The 19798-nt window shown below is 46.2% G+C and overlaps 6 protein-coding genes across 6 annotated transcripts; 3 read left to right on the forward strand and 3 right to left on the reverse strand.

Moving 5' to 3' along the window:
- Positions 1-467: 467 nt before the first annotated feature.
- LOC111079846 lies at positions 468-6303 on the reverse strand. Its single transcript, XM_022375164.2, is given in 3 exon segments — positions 468-1426; positions 1428-2515; positions 6157-6303. Coding segments are annotated over 3 exon segments (1581 nt in total). The 5' UTR covers positions 6257-6303; the 3' UTR covers positions 468-1033.
- A 754-nt stretch (positions 6304-7057) lies between these two features.
- On the reverse strand, positions 7058-9411 carry LOC111079841. The gene is made up of 2 exons (XM_022375158.2): positions 8979-9411; positions 7058-8901 (listed from the first exon to the last, which is right to left on the reverse strand). The coding sequence occupies exons 1-2, from the start codon at positions 9395-9397 to the stop codon at positions 7161-7163; spliced, it is 2160 nt and encodes a 719-aa protein (XP_022230850.2). The 5' UTR covers positions 9398-9411; the 3' UTR covers positions 7058-7160.
- Positions 9412-9487: 76 nt separating this feature from the next.
- LOC111079862 lies at positions 9488-11722 on the reverse strand. The gene is made up of 2 exons (XM_022375187.2): positions 9952-11722; positions 9488-9513 (listed from the first exon to the last, which is right to left on the reverse strand). Exons 1-2 carry the CDS (start codon positions 11720-11722, stop codon positions 9488-9490), a joined length of 1797 nt encoding a protein of 598 aa, XP_022230879.2.
- Positions 11723-12314: 592 nt separating this feature from the next.
- On the forward strand, positions 12315-14435 carry LOC111079845. Its single transcript, XM_022375163.2, has 3 exons — positions 12315-12754; positions 12832-13120; positions 13189-14435. Exons 1-3 carry the CDS (start codon positions 12351-12353, stop codon positions 14419-14421), a joined length of 1926 nt encoding a protein of 641 aa, XP_022230855.2. The 5' UTR covers positions 12315-12350; the 3' UTR covers positions 14422-14435.
- A 613-nt stretch (positions 14436-15048) lies between these two features.
- On the forward strand, positions 15049-17292 carry LOC111079843. Its single transcript, XM_022375160.2, has 3 exons — positions 15049-15511; positions 15587-15899; positions 15980-17292. The coding sequence occupies exons 1-3, from the start codon at positions 15069-15071 to the stop codon at positions 17222-17224; spliced, it is 2001 nt and encodes a 666-aa protein (XP_022230852.2). The 5' UTR covers positions 15049-15068; the 3' UTR covers positions 17225-17292.
- Positions 17293-17433: 141 nt separating this feature from the next.
- Positions 17434-19503, forward strand: LOC111079842. Its single transcript, XM_022375159.2, has 2 exons — positions 17434-17981; positions 18048-19503. Exons 1-2 carry the CDS (start codon positions 17491-17493, stop codon positions 19486-19488), a joined length of 1932 nt encoding a protein of 643 aa, XP_022230851.2. The 5' UTR covers positions 17434-17490; the 3' UTR covers positions 19489-19503.
- The last annotated feature ends 295 nt before the right edge of the window (positions 19504-19798 follow it).

The following is a 19798-nucleotide window of genomic DNA, read 5'->3' on the forward strand; positions in this document are numbered from 1 at the left end:
TTCCACACAGCAACGTGTGGAAATTAATCCATTTGGGATGACAATATTTTTGATTTCCATTCATTCATTGTTAGCATTTGAACTGCAAACACATATACATTTATGTCTCGTAAATATTTGCACTATTGCCTGCCATAATACTCTCTGCAAACAGGCAGCGACCGACTGACTTGTGTGTGAATTAATTTCAAATAAGTAAAGCCAACAAAGTGGCATTTGTGCCCTCAAATTAGAATGGAAAATTATGCCCCAACAAGTGCCACTCCCCCAAAAACGAAACAGTAATTCTATGAAGATAATGACAGGGATATACAATTCAATTATTGCTTGTTACTTGGCTATCATTTTTGCATACCAAAAATATAGAAACACTTCTTCATTTTATCGCATACTCGTTTTTTATTTTTTATTGAAACCGTATGGGATTTTATTAGTTTTATTTCTCTTTATTTATTATTACATTTCAAGTGAAACTAAAAAAGGGAAAATTGATTAAATGTAGTCCTAAAATGTGATGAAAATTATACAAAATATATTTTAGTTCGATTAAGTACAAAATCCTCAACTTTCGATGCAACTTTCGATAGAAACATCCAAATAAAGATTGTGAAGATGAGAACTAATGATAAGTACTTATTTAAGTGTGCTATTGATAGCTTAAAATTCTAATCTTATATATGTATGTATGTACAATTTATTCATTATATGCTATACCATTTATAGTAAATATTTTGTTACACTCCTAAATGCTTGTGTCTTTGACTAAATGTTGTCTTAAAAAACGTCGATAGATCGTATTCAGTGATTTGTTTAGTTACATATACATTTATGTATTGTGTGTGTTCAGACTGTTTCATTCCGTAAATCGATTTTGGATTCTATGGCTATGTGAAAAGCTCTAGTTTGGGGCCGGCAAATACATTTACTCACATACTCACATCTTCGTATATCACTCAGTTTACCTCAATATATAAATATCACAAGTGGGACCCGAGTCACAAGGTGTCGGCCGATCGGTCGGTCGGTCGGTCGCCTACAGGAATGAGCAGCAGAGAATGAGAACCATCACCGTGATGGGGAATATGGCATAGATCTCGCTGCGTGGATGGCACGTGGACACCAGATAGGAAATGTCATCCTCCTCATGCTCGATGCCATCCCGTGTGGGCACCTCCACGACAACAATCTCGTCGGACAGAAAACTGATGTTGAAGTTGCATTCCGTGGTGTTCAGGCAACTCTGCGACTCACTCAGGTTCGAGTACTGGAACGTCGGCTTATATATATCGAATATGACGTGTATATCGTTTCGCACCTCGTCGTTGTCGCTATAGAATATATAATAGTAGTATCCATCGTCGACAACATCCTGCACCGCATAGCCGAACGAACGATTGTTGTTCACAGCACTCTCCATGAAGTGCGGGACTCGTGCAGCTCTCATTCGGCCTGAAGTAATTGCTCAGGAGTATGGCACCGTTGAAGCACAGGAACAGACCATTCTCGAAACTGGACACCGAGTTGGACTCGTCTGTCTCTGTGAAATTGACCGCATTTCCGCCGTGACTGTACTTCCTGTCGTACACACTCTCTCGCTTCGTGCGGTTGTACAGCCGCTCGTAAAGCTCTCGCTTTCGCTGCCTCTTCTGTTGCGCCGCTCCTTGCGTCGGGGCAACCACTTTGCCACCTAAGCTGTGGTCTGCCTCGGCACTATGCAGGGGTGTGGCACTCGAACTGTGTTCGGCTTGATGGGGCATAGCACTCGAACTGTGTCCATGATGGTGGTGCGTGACGGGCATCTGTGGCAGATGGGGTGTTCCCTTCTTGAGCTTCTTCCTTATGGGTTTAGTAGAGGTGGAGGTGGCAGTGGATCCGGCGAGGGTCAAGCCAGGTGGCAGATCCAATGACTGCTGCGGTGATGGGTCTTCGCTCAAGTCCTCGCCGCCGTGGTTCTCGTGCTCCTGCACACCGCCCTCTGTTGCTGGCGGGGATGGGCCTTCCATCTCCCATTTGTCCTCAAAGAAGACCTTGACCTGTTCGTGGCCCTTGGCATAGTTGGCACCCAATTTTTTCTGGTTGTGATCCGTCAAGCCGCACAGATTCAGCTGCCGCTGGCCCTTGACAATCAGTATCCGTGATCCATCGAAGCGCGAGCAGAATTTCACTCTCACATTGGCGCCTTTGAGCAGAAAGAAGCCCCAGTACTCAAGGGTATCGTCGGGCAGGGTCATTGATTTCTTTAGCCGAATGTGTTTGCGATTTGTGGATATCTCCGGCTTGTTGCGCAGCTGAAAAGCATTGAAATTCGAGGTCATCTTGAGGGTGTGCTTCGAGCAGAAGATCGACGATATTCCCGCACGGATCTCGATGATATCCGACTCGGCCATGGGATAGACGACATCGGCGAACACCGTTTTGCGCAGATGCAAAGGCATAATTATCAGCGTGGCCGGCAGTATCACAATCAGCAGGCAGAAGATCAGAACCCGCTTCACCCCGTGCATTTTGCGGGTCTCTGAAAATAGAAGAAACGAAAAAAAAAATACAAAAGATTAAGATAAATATTTTGCACACAGTTTGAATGATAAGTGAAATGGTTATGGTTCTATTTTTTGTTGTTGTTGTTCTCTTCTTGGAAGCACCACCTTCAAAGCGATATTCCGTCAAGGGCTGCATCTTGTCTGTCCTGCCTTTTGCTGCTTGCTGTGAAAACTATGAAAATTCCACTGAGAGCACGTCTAATCGGTTGAAAAGTCTGTGGAGCACTGTCTTGATTGTGAGATTATTAAATTAGACTGGCGACTGGCGACTGGGACTGGGACTGAGACTGAGACTGGGAATGGCCATTTCCCTCGCCCCCTCGATTACGTTTATCTGCGTATTTGTGAGAGACCTTTGTGTCAGCGATTGTATCAACAATCCAGCAACGAATATTGATATAGTTCAAATACATATATAACCAAGCTATTCACAAGATTCGATCAGACACCCCACAGATCGATGGCCAGTGGCAAGTGACAGACTCTGTTTGATCGATGGTTAGCGATCTATGACTCTCGCTCTGCCCACTGCCCACTGCCACACTGCCACTGGGCTCTCTCTATTTCTCTTTCTTCTTGTGCCTCTCTTGAACTTGACTTTGTTTAGTACATTTGTTTATCTTTGTCAAGTTTGTAGCAAAGATTAAGATTTAGGCACAGGAGCGGAGTGACTAAAACTTAGGCATGGAAATAGTTTTCTTGTGAAAAACAAAGAATTACCACAAATTATGAGAATATGGGGGATCTTGGGCAATCTCCATATCCTTCTCTTAATCTAGTTTGGGTTATATCACAGCGTCTACTCCACACTCTCCCAGTTTCACATGGTTACGCACTATTTTTCCCCCATCCCGTGCTTTTAATCGGGCCTTATCGGGGGGCCCCTGCTAATTGCCGGTCTACCTATTGATGCCATTGGTTGATAAGCCACATTTTCCCTCATGAAAAATACTGTTTATATTGTCCCTGGCTCTTATCAAGAGTCAACGAAACGAAACGCGACGGGACGCGGTTTCTGTTCGTTCGGGAATCAAATTCATATATTCCAAATTTTATTTACGGCACACACGAGTAATTTTTCATCATGTCACGTTTTTGTCGAGTGTCAGCTCAGATGGTGGCTAAATCGTAAAACAAAAACAATTTGTTATCAAAGAAAGCATGTGAATATATGGGCTAAAAGTCATCATGAATTATGCAGTATTAAATACAACGAACGAATCTTTGCCTTTAGAAATTCAAAGAGTATTTGGGTCTGTTGCTTGTCTGCATGATAAGAAATCTTTGGGGGGAACTTTAGTAAGCAACAGCTAATGAGTGATAAGAACTTCCATATGTATGTCCAAGTAGACTCTCTGTCCTACTTTTGAGAATGAATAATACCTTGAAAGTCTTGATAGTGATTGATGGCTTGATGGTGGATTGTCGTACATTTGATTATTGCTCAAACCGAAACAGGAAAACCTTAAACTTTCTCTTTAATATTCCCATAATAGTCCCAGGCTCTGTCTACTTTCCGTTGCACCTGTTCCTTTGATTTAAATTTGCTCTTTTGTGCCCCCAAATAATGTCAGAGTTCAGGTGTCTTATTATTCTTACAGCTGTTTTACATTTTTCAAGCTAAAATTTTGCATATTTTTCTGTTTGGTTTTTTTTGGGCATTTTCCTAGCAACACAGACCCACAAAAAAAGAAAACCAGTCACGACAGGTTTTTATTCGGCTATTGCTGTGTGTCGGATCGGGGGCATAGCCATGGCATTTTCTCCCCCCAGCCCAGCCCAGCCGGTTTTTCGTAAACATTTTATAAACAAAACCCGCACACATTTGAAGGTTTTTGTACTAAGGCCTAGGAAATAAGTCAGCTGCCTATAAGATCAAACCGTTCCCACTTTTGTGCCACTATAAAGAAATTCGATTCTTGTAACTCTTTTTTCCTAGTCATGTGAATCGGTACACAAATAACAGATGTTTACACATTTTTAAGCGTGTGCCCTTAAATAGGGTATTGTGGTTTTACGTTGCTGTTTGTAAGGCTGAAACTGTGGCATATTTCACCTTGTAAAGTATATAAATTCCCTGATTTTTTTTCCCATCGAAAACCGAAAACAAAACCCCCACAATCTGTAGTTTTGTGTGCTCCCTTCAAAGTTTTTGAAGGGCATTAGCAGCTTCGGCTTTTGCAGGTACATTTTCCTTTTATTGTAATTTTCCACTTACATGATTTTGCTTTTCCCTATCGTTCCGATTTGCGCGCTGTGGGGTTTGCGTTGTGACAAGTGTGAATTTTACAAAGAATTTCGCATGCAGATCTCGTTCTCGTTCTTTGTTTATACGGCCGATGTTTTTGTTGCTGTTGCCATTGCCATTGCCATTGGCATTGTCTTTTCTTTGCAGTTTCTATTCAGGTATTTCTTGGGGGTTTTTCCTCGCATAAAGATATCCAAAATTAGATAAATGCATGGGTGTGTGGGCAGGAGGGGGCTCTCTAATCAAACGTGCCGTTGCTCTGGCATTATTATCAGTCCGATTCTCCGATTTTTTATTTTATATTGACACACATTTCAATCAACAAATGTTTGAGGTGCTCTCACGCTCTCACACTCTCGATTCCTGCGTCTCTTTCTCTCTCTATCTCTCTCTCTCGCCCTCTGTGTCTCTCGCTTATCTCGGAAAAATGCACTCACTCACTCTCCCATTTTCTTGTCTATTTCACGCTTTATTTTTAGCTGTTTAACTATTTTTAAATGTTTCTAACATTTTCATTTCACCATTTTCACCCTGCTGAACATTTTCCCAAGTAAATTATTAACTACAAAATAATAATTACGAAATTTTCTCCCGACGAGACGCAGCATAAAAAAAACAAAACACTTCACTTTCAAAGCAATATTTCGAATGATAGCTCAAGAGCTGTTGCAATGAAAATTTTTTAATAATAAAACACGATGAGTGAGATTTTTGTACGCTCTCAAAATACTCTCTTGTGCTCGGCTCTCTCTCTTAAATGTCTGCGCTGCGTTAGTACGAGTGAAACGTTTTTTGTTTTGACGGGAAGTTGGTGGCGATGCCATGTTATTCGAGGGATGGAAAACAGGGCTAAGGGCGGTTAGTTCTGTCTATTTTGAAAATGTATATGAATTGTTTTTTTTAGATCTGAAAACAGATTTTCAACGCAATAGAAAAAATTCCAATTTAGAAATTGTTTCAGGAAAGATATTAAATATAAATATATTAGTTTAAACAGAATTTCCTAAATGAATTAATTATCAAATCTAAGGACTAAAAACTATAAAACTCATTTAAAATTATAAAAATGAGGTTTAAATATTTAGTAGCATGAATGAGTAGTCGAATGAGCCCCCATAAAGTTAATTCCAAGAATGGTAAAAAAAATATATAAAACGTACGCATATAAAACGTAGGTGATAACACGGACAATATTTGAAGAGCAACAAAATAAAGACAACGAGTATAAGCTGTCTGATAAAAACGGAAATGTTTAAATTAAAACTGAATCATTCTGGTTCTGGCAGGGAGCAGCGGGTCATGTTAATGTCAGTGTCATGGTGGGGTATAATAAATGTGGGAGTTATTTATTTTAAGCCTTAAACTTACTGTTCAAATCGGCCATTGAGTAATAGAAATCCGTGTGATAATAATGCAACTGTCCCGGACTGATGGATGTCGTCCTATTGAACATCTTTTTATTCGCCATTTTGTGGGCAGCGTGTTCGCAGGAAGGATGAAGGACTTGTAGGAAAGGCAACGACCGCAGCTCGCAAATTATCGCAACGAACTGACGGGAAGAATATAATCCGAATCGTTTGAAAGGCCCCAACAAACTGGGATAACGATGACGCTTAATCCAAACAGACAGACAGAGACACAAACGAGAGACACTCTCTTCTGTGCTAATACTGATAGCTATAGGCGGCTGGCTGGTCGCTGTCTATTATCATAATGAATTAGTAAACAGCGTTATAAAGTCTGGAACATACTGGGTACACTGGTTGGCACAATCATTCAATTGATAAGAGCTTAATTGGGATTGTCAGTCATTCAGTAGTACGATTCGCAGGTTTACTTATGGGTATCTCGTATCCATCCTTGACAACAGCGAGACTTATTCAGCACAAGCCCAACAGCACTCTGTTAATTTGAAACACAATATGTGCATATCAGGGGCTTGTTTCTGACTTTTTTTTTTACCGGAAATGACTGAGGAAATGTTTCCATGAAATTCTGTTCAAATAATTAATTACTTTCCCTTTATGTGGGAAATATTTCGTGATAAACTTGTTATCTTTCATTTCAAAAAATTGAAATCAAACTTCTGTTAGAGGATGTTTTGAATCAATGTTTTGATGCTGTTAGAGTCTTCTTTGTTGTGTGACATGAGAAGCGAGCGTACCTATTAGATATATGTACATGAATGACATCCGTCAGATTCAGCTTCAGCTTCAGTTGGCAGATAGCAAACAAAGATAAGATTGTATCTGTTGTAGAGTTTAAATAAATGTAAAATTTATATGCCCACGGCATCTATCTTATCTGGTATCATTTATTTTATGGGCTAAACAAGGAGTTAAGCAAGTGTTACGTGAAGGAAAGTTTTTGCATCAGAAATTAAGGCTAAACGGCACATTGACATGGGTCTCGATGCCATCGAACATTGGACTTGGCGTGGTGATGGCTTCCAGATAAGTAATCCATTCGGCCGCCGTTGTGGAGGTTGCGATAAATTTTTTCAGTTTTTGCACTTCCCCTCTGATCTCCTGACGCCTTAATGCATTGGATTTCTCAATTTTATCCATCTTCTGCATGAGAGTATCCAATAGCTTCGCCACTTGAGGAGGTTTCTTCCCTTGCGGTGTGTTCTTTCTTCTTCGTACTACCCTGGGGTTTTTCTTCTTTTTGGTGGTTGGCTTGCACACGCAGAACTTTTTGTCATTCCCATCTGATACACACTGCGAGAGAGGCACATACTGAAGGAGTCGCCCGAAGGAGGGAACACTGACATTCACCAGCTTGTTGGTGTCGTGATTGTACAGAACGGTGGCCAGGAATCTCGCGGCTTTGGGTTGCGTGGTGAAACGCACGCGATACTGCACAGTGCTCGACTTGAGGGCAGACCAATGCTGATGTATGGACTCGACTTTCTGCAGAGAAAACGCCTCGCAGCGACTCCGTAGCTGGGGTCGCGAGAGCCGGTACTCGTTGAGGCTGTTGACCAGCATCCAGCCGAGTGGCAGCAGCTCGGTCTCCTCCGGCAAAAGTTCCATGGAAGCGTCACAGTTGCAGTAGTTCTCGCTGCGACCGGCCTCGTGGCAGGTGCGATTTTTGGGAATTTCTTTGAACAGCGTGCGGCAGGCGGGGCAACCCTCTGGCTGCAACGGGGCTTGTGCTGGTCCTTTCGCTCCCAGGTTCACAATATCCTGCAATGTGAGGTAGAGGTCATGGGGTGAGGTCATACGCTGTGTGTTGATTGCCAGAGCCATGGCCATGTCGGGGTATTGCTGGCGAATCCACGTCGGCAGCCACACAAACAGCATGGGATGACACACATGATCGCTGAAGAATATCACAATCGATTCCCTGAAGAGTCCCATTTGCTCGAAGCGTCTGATATAGTCCCGTAATGTTGGCTCCCGCTTGTCCTGATCCGAACTCACGAAATTGCTCGTCCAGAAGAGCCCGAACAGGGGCTGTGTGGGGTTGAGGTAATGCTCCAGCAGCTGCTGGCAATAATCGTAGACATAGTCCACATACAGCCGCCTGTCCAGTCCGTGATACTCTGTGGATCGATTGCGCAGATGCAAACTGTCGGCGATGCCCCGCATGAATGGTCGCAGATAGTAGTCCACGGGCTGACTTCCAAACTCAAAGGGGAACTTCCTGATCAGCGACAGATCCTCGGCATAGGCCGTTAGGTAACCATTTGCCTTGTATCGCTGCCAGATGAAGGGCATCGCGTCCATGGCACTGGATGATTGAAGATTGTGCACCGCACTGGGACTGTAGCCGGAGATCAGGGCCATCAGATTGATGTAGCTATTCTCGCCCATTCGCTTGTAGTTCTGCATTTCGAACCAGCCCTGATTGCTGCTCTCCAGCCCTGGCATGGCGTCTAGGGCGGATCGAAACTGCTTCGAGGTCATGCCATTGAAGCCGAACATTAGGACGCTGGGACGGCGTTGATGCCTCTGTGGCTGCGGATTTGATGGCTGTTTGATTGCCTGGACGAAGGTGAAGGGTTCCACCTGCAGCACATCGCCCAGGCTGTTCTTGCAAATGGCAATCATCCCTCTGACATCCTCAGGGACAACATAAGTATCCCCGAAGGGAATCTCCACGGCACGACTGTTGAACGAAACGTTTGTCGCATGAGCTGCCGCAGTTCTTTGGCTGGGGGTCATGGAAGAAGAAGAATAACTTACTTGATGCTCCCCTTGGTGTACAGTCCCAATGGAGTTGCGGTGATCCTGCGATAGCCACACGTGTACCTCATGTCCTGGGGCTTCCTTTCGAGAGTGCGCACTGTGAGATTAACCGCCGATTCGCTGACATGAAGGACATGCAAATGGCGCAGACGATCGTAGCTGGACCTAACGATATCGTGCACATCCTGAATGGGCTGTTCATCTCGTTTGGTCAGATTTTTGTTGACTGCAACACTTCGTCTTTGCAATGGAGTCCTCGGTTTCATGGGTTTCCTGTGCCCTTTGGTCGGGAATACTCTTTTATATTTATTGCGTGTCGTTTGCTTATTTTTCTTTTTCGTCGCTCCATCGATAATGCAAATGGTGACTAAGAGTAGCAGCAGAATCACAAAGCGCCGAAAACTCCACACATTCATCGTGGATTTAATCGTCGAATGTCGTCTGCTGCGATTTATTCGAAACATTTCACATGTAGAGCGTGGGGATTGAAATGTTTTGGTGCAGAATCAATTGAGCACGGGCATGCTGGCAGCTGCAAAATGATTAGAGTGACTGTAAAACACTTTTTTTTTATTTTTATTTATTATTATTTTTATTATTTATATATATTATTATTTACCACCGATGAATATCCAAAAACTTAACATTTAATTATTATTTTATGCTTTTTAAAATTTAGCCTATAATGATTACGGTCCCTGCTTTTTTCTATCCCCTCGATGCAATATTCTCTCTTTGGAAAACGTATTTTATTTTCCGGTTTTCTTTGGTTTTTGTTTTTTTGTTATGGCAATATTTTTTCGCGGTGGTTCTCGCGGCCTTCTTTTTGCGCGGTATTTCTTCTTTTTCGTTCGCTTGGCTATTTTTAGTTGCAGTTTTTTTTCCTTTGCTGCCTTCTTCTTGATGCTGTGCTTTGCCGTGAGGGCCTTCAATTGGTGGACGGGTTTCTCCTCGGGCTTCTTGCACACACAAAACCTCTTGCCCGTGAGTTTTTTCATGCATTCGGAATCCTTTCGATAGGGATCCAATCTCTGAATGGAACCCACATTCAGGTCGCCCATTGTCTGCAGTTTGTGGTCAAAGCGAATGGTTCCGGCGAACTCTGGACGGCTGGGCTGGGCCCTGAATGTCACGCGATAGGTGTCCATGTGGGGGGACTTGGGATGCTGCCTCTCCACACGAACGGACACGGCTGTGACGGCCTTGAGGGTGAGGTTGGAGCAGAGCTCCTGGAGGTTTCTCTGGTGCAAATAGTCGTTTATGCCCCGCACAAGAAGCTCACCCAGTGGCAGTTGCCTCGTTTTCCTGCTGCCAAGTGGCTTGTAGGTGTTGCAGGGGCATGTGGCATCACCTATACCCACATCCGGGCAGGTGCGGCTCTCGTTCATTGGCGCCAGCAGTGTCTGGCACTTGGGACAGTCCTGCAGCTCGGCCACAGCCTGGGGCCACCGCTCGCCCAGCTCCACAATGTGCCGGAGGGTGAGATGCAGGTCGTATGGGGATGTCAGCAGTTGGCTATTGGTCTTCAAGGCCTGCACCGCTTCCGGATGCTTGGCGCGAAACCAAGGCGGCAGCCAAATGAACAGCATGGACAGGAGGCTCTCCGCAAGGCCTCCACCGCCATCGCTGAAGAGCATCACAATCGAGTGCTTGAAGAGTCCCAGCTCAATGAAGCGCTGAAAGTATTCCATAACAAACGGTTCCAGTATATTACCACCCTCAAAGAGGTCGTAGTTCCAGCTGTTTGTCCGGAAGAGTCCAAACAGGGGCTGGGCCGGTCCCATCGGCAAGTGCTGCTCCAGATATTGCTGCCAGAATTCATAGACATAGCGAATATTCAGCAGTCTGCCAAGGCAATTGCTGGGCATTTCAGTGCTCATTCCCTGGGCATAATAGTCGAGGCTGGACGTTGCGAATGCAAAGGGATTTTGGTAGCTCATATCCTCGCCGTAGGCCGTCAGATAGCCATGCCGCTTGAAGTGATCAAAAATCAAAGGTAGCGCATCCAAGCAGCCAAATTGCTGCGACTGGCACTCCATGTTCTTCCACGTGTCGGGACTGTAGCCCGACAGTATGGCCATCAGATTGGGCATGAGGCCTTGGCCCACACTGCCGTAGCCTTGCATCTCGTACCAGCCCTCCATTTGCAGGTGTTTGCCCAATTCTGGGAGGTTTTTGCGAAAATTCAAACGAGAAATGGCACCCATACTGATCATAATGACATTGGCTTTACGGTGTCTCCGGTGTTTGGGCGCTTTACGCGCTCCACTGCGTGGCTGTACAAAGGTCAAGGCCTTGGCTTGGAGCACTTTCCCCAGGCTATTGCTGCAGCTGGCTATCATGCCCTCCACCTCCGGCGGCACCACATAGCCATCCCGAAAGGGCACCTCTTTACGTACGATTTGGGTGCCCCTTTGTATCGCCAGATAACTGCAACTGTACCCAACAATCAATTGCGAGAGAAGTTCGTTGATGTGCAGCAAATATCGCTGGTATTTGTCGTGGAAGCGTGTGCTGATCAAATCATAATCTTGATAGCACTCACTAAAATCAGCATCCTGCCTATTGTTCGTGGCATTCGTTGGCATTTGTTGCACATTCCGAATGCGACACTCTGAGGATTTTATGAAGTAGTTTTCCCTTGGCGTAGACTTCTTCTGTGGCGCTGTTTTGCCTTTCTTCAACGCCAGGGCAAATGGCAGAGTCAAAATCAATATCAAAAGTGCCCAACGTGGCTCCATTTGCCGTCTGTTACTGCTCTGAATGATCCCCAGCCATTACTTTCCACGACATCTACGATTGTGGCGTGTCGAAAGCGATTTTATGGTAATTTAACTTCAACAATTGAAAATGTAAGTGTTTTTTTCCATTGATGAATCATAATGCCAATAGTCGGTAATACGCTCCAAATTTACGTATAATCAAGCTAACCGATTGCTTCTATCAGAAGATAATGAATGGCAATGAACCCAAATTTGTTTTGGTTTTGATATCTCTAAAAATTAAACGGAACGGCAGCTATTATCTAGATATTTAGCTATTGGCTGGCTAGCAACCGCACGGAGTGGCGTTGTTTGAGTTACATTTTCTTCTGGCGACGGAGCGCTGTATTTTCTCTTTAATCCGGAGCCTGCAAGCCCCTGGCTGTCAAGTACTATTACTCATAATACGCGAACTCTCTTTGCCCTGTAACCATTCGAGATATCTCTAAGTCATAGCTGCACTTCGCCACTTCTGAGAAAAACACCGCGAAATTGATTTACTGCGGTAAAAGTACGAGTGATGTGTACAGCATAAGGAAAACCCCCCCCAAGCCCAAGCACCAAGCACTAAGCAGACTGTTAATATCAGTTAGGACAAGCATTGAAAATGGTGCGGTACACGTTGAACGCTGTGAGAAAGTGTCTCTGCTGTGTCTCATTGCTGCTAATTTTAATCATTTTATGCAAGAGAGACAATGAGCTAATAGGAAAAAACCATGGGGATATAGCAGGCGTAGCAGATAAAAAGTATTATGTGAAGACGGTCAAGTGTCGGATACCGTATGTGGATCCATTCGGTGCTGAGATTATGAAGTACTACAAGCCGCTGCCGTTCATACCCTGCACCAATGAAAGTGACCTAATCGATGTGCAGTATGACACATATCTGAATCGATATGTGCTGCACATCAATGAGCATGTGATCCACGGGCTGCTGCACTCGAACGATACCCCATACACGTGTTTCTATCAGCAAATCATCCACGGCGAGCAAGCGGACGATTACGACAGGTAAAGTTCTCTCTTCAATGATGTAATAATAAGTGGAGAGGCAGTGTTCTCAGTAAAATCATTTTCCCCGAGCGCAGAATCGGAGATAGGGTCTACTTCGGCCGAGATTATGTGGTGCCGGTGTCTGTGGAGGGCATCCTGGTCGAGTGTCGAGCATTGAACCACACAAGAGTGCTGCAAAAGGATGCCTTTGTGTTTGTGCAGCACCAAAAGGCACCGCCAGTGAGGCCTCAGGAGCCACGAAAGCCCAGTGTAATTATGTACGGCATTGACACCGTGTCACGCACAAATCTCCGGCGCACAATGCCGCTGGTGTACGAGTTCCTCAAGTCACCGGGCTGGTATGAAATGATGGGCTACACCAAGGTACGGAATCAATACTCCATTCTCTTCTTAACCAATCACTGATTAAGTCTCTTCTGTGCGGGTCTCAGGTGGCCGACAATTCGTTTCCCAATTTGTTTGCCATTCTGACGGGCTACTTCCCAGAAACGGCCAAGTCCAAGCTCTGCGATACGGACATCAAGGGCTGTCTGGACAGGATACCCTTTATATGGAAGGATCTCAAAAAGGCTGGCTACCTGACGGCCTTTGCGGAGGATGAGAGCGACTCCAATACGTTCACGTACATGAAGCCGGGCTTTACGGTGAAACCCGTGGACTATTACTTCCGTCCGTTTGTGGTGGCCCTGGAGAACCGAACGAAGGTCCAGCTGTGTCCGGGCTGCGGCATGAAGTACTGTCTGGGCCGCCGCTTGGCCAACAGTTACATCTTCGACTACTGTCGCCAGTTCATGCAGCGCTTCGTGGCCGATCGGCCCATTTGGGGCATGTTCTGGTCGAATCATTTCAGCCATGACGACTCGTTCATGCCCTCGGCGATGCAGCACAAGATCCTGCAGGATCTGTTGAACTTTGAGCGCGACGGGGCCTTCGAGCACACGATTATGATATTCTTTTCCGATCACGGCGCTCGATTCGGTCCGCTGCAGAAGGTGCCGGAATCCTTTCTGGAGGAGACACTGCCCATGATGTTCATCCATCTGCCGCCCTGGTTCCGGCGCAAGTACCCGCAGCATGCTGAAGCCCTGGCCCTCAATCAGCACCGCTTGAGCTCCAATTTCGATCTGTACCACACACTGAGGCACATCCTGCAGATAGGCGGTGCCACGCTGGAGGCGTCTGCACTGTCCAAGTTCTACGACTGCCCCACGTGTCAGTCGTTACTGCTGCCGATACCCGAGGATCGGAGCTGCGCTCAGGCGGCCATCGAGGAAACCTACTGCACATGCAATGCCTATCGGGAGGTAAACGGCGAATGGACCCGCCGCATCGCCCATCGAGTTATCCATCGCATCAACGAATATCTCTGGCAGCACAAACTGAATCGACTGTGCAGCAATCTGACACTGAAGTACGTCACCAGAACGGAGCAAAAGGACAGCCGGCTGCTGCACACCAAAATGGTGTATTATCGCACAAAGTTTATGGTAAACGAAAATGATGCCGAATTCTTTGGCACTCCACTGTTCGACAATGCCACCGAAGCTCTGGACATAAATGTGGAGCGTATAAGTCGGATAAACACATACAAAACGGACTCCAAATGTATGCACGATAAGATCAAAAAACTATATTGCATATGTCTAACAGAGCTGAAGACATAATAATGCAAATTACATAATATAATATAATATAATATAATATAATATAATATAATATAATATAATATAATATAATATAATATAATATAATATAATATAATATAATATAATATAATATAATATAATATAATATAATATAATATAATATAATATAATATAATATAATATAATATAATATAATATAATATAATATAATATAATATAATATGAATATAACATAATATGTAGATCAGTGCCATTCATTTCTAAACCATTAAAATTCTTCAAAAAAGGTCAGGTATTTTATTTTATTTCTCTGTTTTGAACCAATCTCAAAAGTACCTTTAGACTGCGCTTCGGAAACCTCTTAAGTTCACTTCTTTGGCAAGTAATTGCCTCCGCATGTCACAATTATGGGAAGTGGCAGATAAAATGGTCGAACGCCACTTGAACGTGCACTCCAACAAGTTACAAAACTGCCGAATGCCTACGCATTCAGGGCAGAGCACAGAATGGCAGAGCAGGGCAGGGCATGGCAGGGCAGGGGGCAGTGATAACAGTGCGAAAACTATACAAATCAGGCAGGTATGCCTGAGCCATGAGGGTCTTCGTTTTTTTGGGGGAACATGGTGGAGGTTCAGTTGAGTTGAATTTGTGGTCGATGGCACAACATGGACTCGCGCTTTCGTGCCGCACATCCCCTGTACAAATGGCTCCTCGGGTTCTGTTTGCTTTTGATCATTTTCGTATGTGCCATACCAATGGGAAATCAATTGCCGGATGTACGAAAGGAGAAGACTGTTTCCATGCTAACGCGAATCGTTAATGTCGCTACGCCGCAACCCCAGCAATACTTTGTGCGAACAGCCCAGTGTCATATTCCCTTTGTGGATCCCTTCAGTGAGGATTTGATGAAAATATACAAGCCACAGACCTTTGTGACCTGCTCCAATGAGAGTGATCTCGTGACGACCACCTACGATGCCCTGCAGCTGCGATATGTGTTGCATATAAACGAACAGGTGGCCCAGCAGCTGCTCAACTCTACGGCTGAGGAGTACAACTGTTTCTATGAGGAAATCAGCTACGGCCAACAAATAGATACCTACGACAAGTAATAGCAGTACAAGAAATGATATCCGCTTCGTAGGAAACCAATTACAGTCTCTGTTCCATTCGATTCGTTCAGACTCAAGGCAGATAAATACTTTACGGACGGCTATGTGGTGCCCAAGCATGTGGAGGGCATGCTGATGGAGTGCCAGACGGCGGAGGAGCCTCACATAGTGCTGCAGCGGGACGCATTCATGTTTATACAGTATCAGCCGGAGGAGCCCACACCGACACCCACACCCAAGGCGAAGACTTTGGGGCCCCGAAAGCCCAGCGTTATAATGTACGGCATTGATTCGTTGTCACGCATAAATCTACGGCGCACAATGCCCAAGGTACACAAGTTCCTGCAGGGCCCAGGCTGGTATGAGATGCAGGGATACAACAAGGTTAGAATGGCAACCAACCTATCGCTGTTCGCTGACACTCGCAGTCTCTCTCTCTCTCTCTCCGTCTCTTTGACTTGCAGGTGGCCGACAATTCGTTTCCCAATCTGTTTGCCATTCTCAGTGGCTATTCCCCGGACACGGCTAAATCGCAGGTCTGCGACACGGACAAGTCCGGCTGCTTCGAGGAGTTGCCAATGATTTGGCATTACTTCAAGAACGCCAGCTACATGACGGCCTATGCGGAGGATGAGAGTGGATCGAATACATTCAACTATCTGAAGCCCGGATTCACCGAGAAGCCCACGGATTACTATTTCCGGCCGTTTCTGCGTGCACTGGAGGCCGAGACGGAGGTTACCCGCCTGCCCGGAGGGTACATGAGGTATTGCATGGGCCGTCGTTTGGCCAATCGTTATATCTACGATTACTGCCGCCAGTTCATGCAGCGCTATGTGCAGGAGCGACCCATTTGGGGCATGTTCTGGACCAATCACTACAGCCACGACGATCCCTTCATGCCCTCGGCCATGCAGAACATGGTGCTGACAGATCTGATGGACTACGAAGCGGACGGTGCCTTCGAGCACACCATAATGATATTCTTTGCCGATCATGGCACAAGGTTCGGCAAGTTGAGAGATCTGAAATCGGGCTTCCTGGAGTCGCGTTTGCCAATGATGTTCATTTACCTGCCGCCCTGGTTTCGCGCGGAATACCCGAGCTATGTCCGTGCCTTGGAACTCAATCGGAATCGACTGAGCTCCAACTTTGACCTGCACAATACGCTGAAGCACATCATTGAGATCGGTGGCGGACCCGAGCTGCCCAAATCCTTTGACTGCCCCACCTGCCAGTCGCTGTTCTACCCACTGCCCGAGGACCGGACTTGTGCCCAGGCGGCCATCGATGAGCATTGGTGTACATGTCAGCCATATCGAACCATCTCCAATCTGGATTGGGCGGATCGCGTTGCCCAGAGTGTGATACCCCTGATGAATGAGTATTTCGTGGCAAAGAATCTCTCCCACCTGTGCAGCAATCTGTCCCTGAGCTATGTCCACAATACGCAAATCAAAACGGGTCTCGACATCAGCTGGCACGATGCGCTGCCCCAACTGGAGGTGGCCGTCTATCGCACCAAGTTCAAGGTGCAACAGAACAGCGCCGACTTCGAGGCCACGGTTGTCTTCAACAATGTCACCGAAACGGCGGAAGTAAAGGTGGAGACAATCAGTCGCACGAATTCCTACAAGGAAGACTCCACCTGCATAGACGATAAAATAGCTAAATTATATTGCATTTGCATTAGCGACCTCAAGCCATAGACTTTCTAATCTCAATAAATATATGATCCCATTAGGAGTTAAGGATAATAAAATAAAGTACACATAAATGAAAACGTTGTCGTGGTTTCCGGGCTTGAAATGCAAGCCAACCGATGGGTGCTGCTGCATGACGTGGCTTTCTTTCTGTCTTCACGCGTTTTTTTATACATTTTCGGTAATGTTTTGGGGAAAAAAGTGTGCCTCGATTGAACCTGCAACTACAAAAATAAATACACACAAAATTCATAGCAGTTCAAACTCGAGCCATGCTTCGACACAATATCGTACGCAAAGTTGTGCCTTGTGCCATCATTTTGCTGCTGATCTTTATATTTCTTAATCCCATTGGCCAGCTAACATGGACACTGGAGGTGGAGCCCAGTACTCGTTTGCATGTGCCACAAACTAACAAATCGCAGACCATAAATGTTCAAAGAACAACCCTCTCGGATCTGCCAACATCGACCAGCGAAAGGACACCACAAAGCGCTGCTGAAAAGTTCTTTGTCTTTAGTCCCAAGTGCAAGATACCCTATGTCGATGCACTGTCGAAAGAGTTCCTGGACATGACGCTGCCAATGCCCTTTAAGGCGTGCACAGCGGACCCGGATCTGTTCAGCGTTAGCTACAACCGCGAAACGAAGTATTACACACTGCACCTGCACCATCAACTGATGAGGACTCACTTCTCCAACTACTCGGACTATGCTTGCTTCTATTACGAGACAATGGCGGGCACAAACGATTCGTTTGCCATGTGAGTACTCGGCGGCAGTCTGTGGAATAAACTTTAATCCCTGTGAGGATCGATTCTCTTTTCCAGAGCCCGTCGTGCTCAATTTTTCGAAGCCGATTTCATTGTGCCGCGGCACTTTTTGGGATTGGTTGCGAGCTGCAATGATATCCGGAATGTTTCGCGTGTGGTGCAGGCCGATGCCTTCTCCTTTGTCCAGTATCCGGGGAATCGCAACGAGACGAGCGACGCCTGGCGCGCTGAACACTATCCCAGTGTCTTTCTGTTTGGCATCGACAGCATGTCCCGCATGAACTTCCACCGTACGATGCCGCTCACCTCGCAATTCGTGCGCCACAGTGGCTGGTATGAGATGGAGGGCTACAACAAGGTGGGGGACAACACGCTGCCCAATCTGCTGGCCCTGCTGACGGGTCGCAGCCCCAAGTGGTGGTCAAAGAGCTGCAACCTGAAGACTACGGGCTGCTTCAACTACATTACGTATCTGTGGGATCACTTTCACAATGCCGGATACCTGACGGCATACGCAGAGGATCTGCCCTCCATATCGACATTCAACTATTTGAAGGCGGGCTTTGTACGGCAGCCGGTCGACTTCTATCTTCGTCCCTTCCTGATGATCCTCGAGCATGTGCTCGAAGCGGTGGAGTATCTGGGCAGCAATTACTACCTGGGCCGGAGGCACAGCTACAGCTACATCTTCGACTATGCCAGGCAGCTGATCCAGCGCTTTGTCCATGAGTCCCCCAAGCCGCTGTTTGGCCTCTTCTGGACGAGCAGCTTAACCCACGACGATCACAGCGGCGGCGCCAATCTGGATGCGAGTTTCGTCAACTACCTGGAGCAGTACAAGGACTACGGGCTGTTCAACAAGTCCATTGTCATATTGTTCAGCGACCACGGGGCCAGGTATGGCCACTTGGCGGAGCATGCCTCTGGCTTTCTCGAGGAGCGTCTGCCCATGCTGCACATCTATCTGCCGCCCGGTTACCGTAGCCGCTATCCGAAGGTGGCGCGCGCCCTCAAGCTAAACCGGAATCGTCTTACCTCCAACTTTGATCTCCATCTGGGCATCAGATCCATTGTGGAGCAGATCCGTCCGGGCATTGACTTTATGAAGTCCTATTCCTGCATCGGTTGCCGCTCTCTCTTTCGCGTGGTGCCCCGCAACAGAGGCTGCAAGGACGCCAACATTCCCGTGCACTGGTGCGCCTGCGAGACCTATGTGCCGGTGGCCACCACTGGCCTGGCCGTCAGACTGGGCCGCATGGTCGTCTATCGGATGAACAAGTATTTGGCCAAGCTGAATCTGAATACCGACTGCCAGCAGCTGTACCTTGGCGAACTGCTCAAAGCCAAGCGCCAGCTGCACTTTGATGACTTTGGCGTCGAAATCGATCCCCCCCACGGAATGGAGGTCTATCAGCTGGAGTTCACCACCACACCGAATGGTGGCAAATTTCGAACTCTGGTAAGCAGCAGAAAGCAACGCGGAGAGCGTAGTCATTGAACTGGATGAGATAAGTCGATTGAACTCGTACCGCAACGAATCGAATTGTGTGGAGGATGTGCTGGCCAAGAAAATATGTGTTTGCCACAAAAAGACATCCGTGCCGACGTTCGATGACTTTTACGGTGAGGAATTAATGGTAACGAAAATGAGGAAAGTGCGGTATGCCTGGCTGGAGGAGCGAGAGGACGAATATGATGAATCGAATGATGATTTCGTCAACGCTAGTCTCAGACTTAATGTCTGATGTTTGATTGAATTTCGCCAATCACAACAGCCCTTCACTCATCAATCACCCAGCTTCCAGCAC

Source organism: Drosophila obscura, unplaced genomic scaffold, assembly GCF_018151105.1.
Source record: "Drosophila obscura isolate BZ-5 IFL unplaced genomic scaffold, ASM1815110v1 contig_179, whole genome shotgun sequence".
Lineage (NCBI taxonomy): Eukaryota > Metazoa > Arthropoda > Insecta > Diptera > Drosophilidae > Drosophila > Drosophila obscura.

Excerpts from the sequence above, each read along its gene's own strand:
- LOC111079841 (XM_022375158.2), bottom strand. The coding sequence starts at position 9,397 with ATGAATGTGTGGAGTTTTCGGCGCTTTGTGATTCTGCTGCTACTCTTA. Across the intron at positions 8,902-8,978 it reads TACACCAAGGGGAGCATCAA|TCGTGCCGTGGAGATTCCCT; the intron begins GTAAGTTATTCT and ends TTCGTTCAACAG.
- LOC111079862 (XM_022375187.2), bottom strand. The coding sequence starts at position 11,722 with ATGGAGCCACGTTGGGCACTTTTGATATTGATTTTGACTCTGCCATTT. Across the intron at positions 9,514-9,951 it reads ACTCACGGGCAAGAGGTTTT|CTGCCAGCATGCCCGTGCTC; the intron begins GTGTGTGCAAGA and ends ATCATTTTGCAG.
- LOC111079845 (XM_022375163.2), top strand. The coding sequence starts at position 12,351 with ATGGTGCGGTACACGTTGAACGCTGTGAGAAAGTGTCTCTGCTGTGTC. Across the intron at positions 12,755-12,831 it reads CAAGCGGACGATTACGACAG|AATCGGAGATAGGGTCTACT; the intron begins GTAAAGTTCTCT and ends CCCCGAGCGCAG. Across the intron at positions 13,121-13,188 it reads AAATGATGGGCTACACCAAG|GTGGCCGACAATTCGTTTCC; the intron begins GTACGGAATCAA and ends TGCGGGTCTCAG.
- LOC111079843 (XM_022375160.2), top strand. The coding sequence starts at position 15,069 with ATGGACTCGCGCTTTCGTGCCGCACATCCCCTGTACAAATGGCTCCTC. Across the intron at positions 15,512-15,586 it reads CAAATAGATACCTACGACAA|ACTCAAGGCAGATAAATACT; the intron begins GTAATAGCAGTA and ends CGATTCGTTCAG. Across the intron at positions 15,900-15,979 it reads AGATGCAGGGATACAACAAG|GTGGCCGACAATTCGTTTCC; the intron begins GTTAGAATGGCA and ends TTTGACTTGCAG.
- LOC111079842 (XM_022375159.2), top strand. The coding sequence starts at position 17,491 with ATGCTTCGACACAATATCGTACGCAAAGTTGTGCCTTGTGCCATCATT. Across the intron at positions 17,982-18,047 it reads ACAAACGATTCGTTTGCCAT|AGCCCGTCGTGCTCAATTTT; the intron begins GTGAGTACTCGG and ends TCTCTTTTCCAG.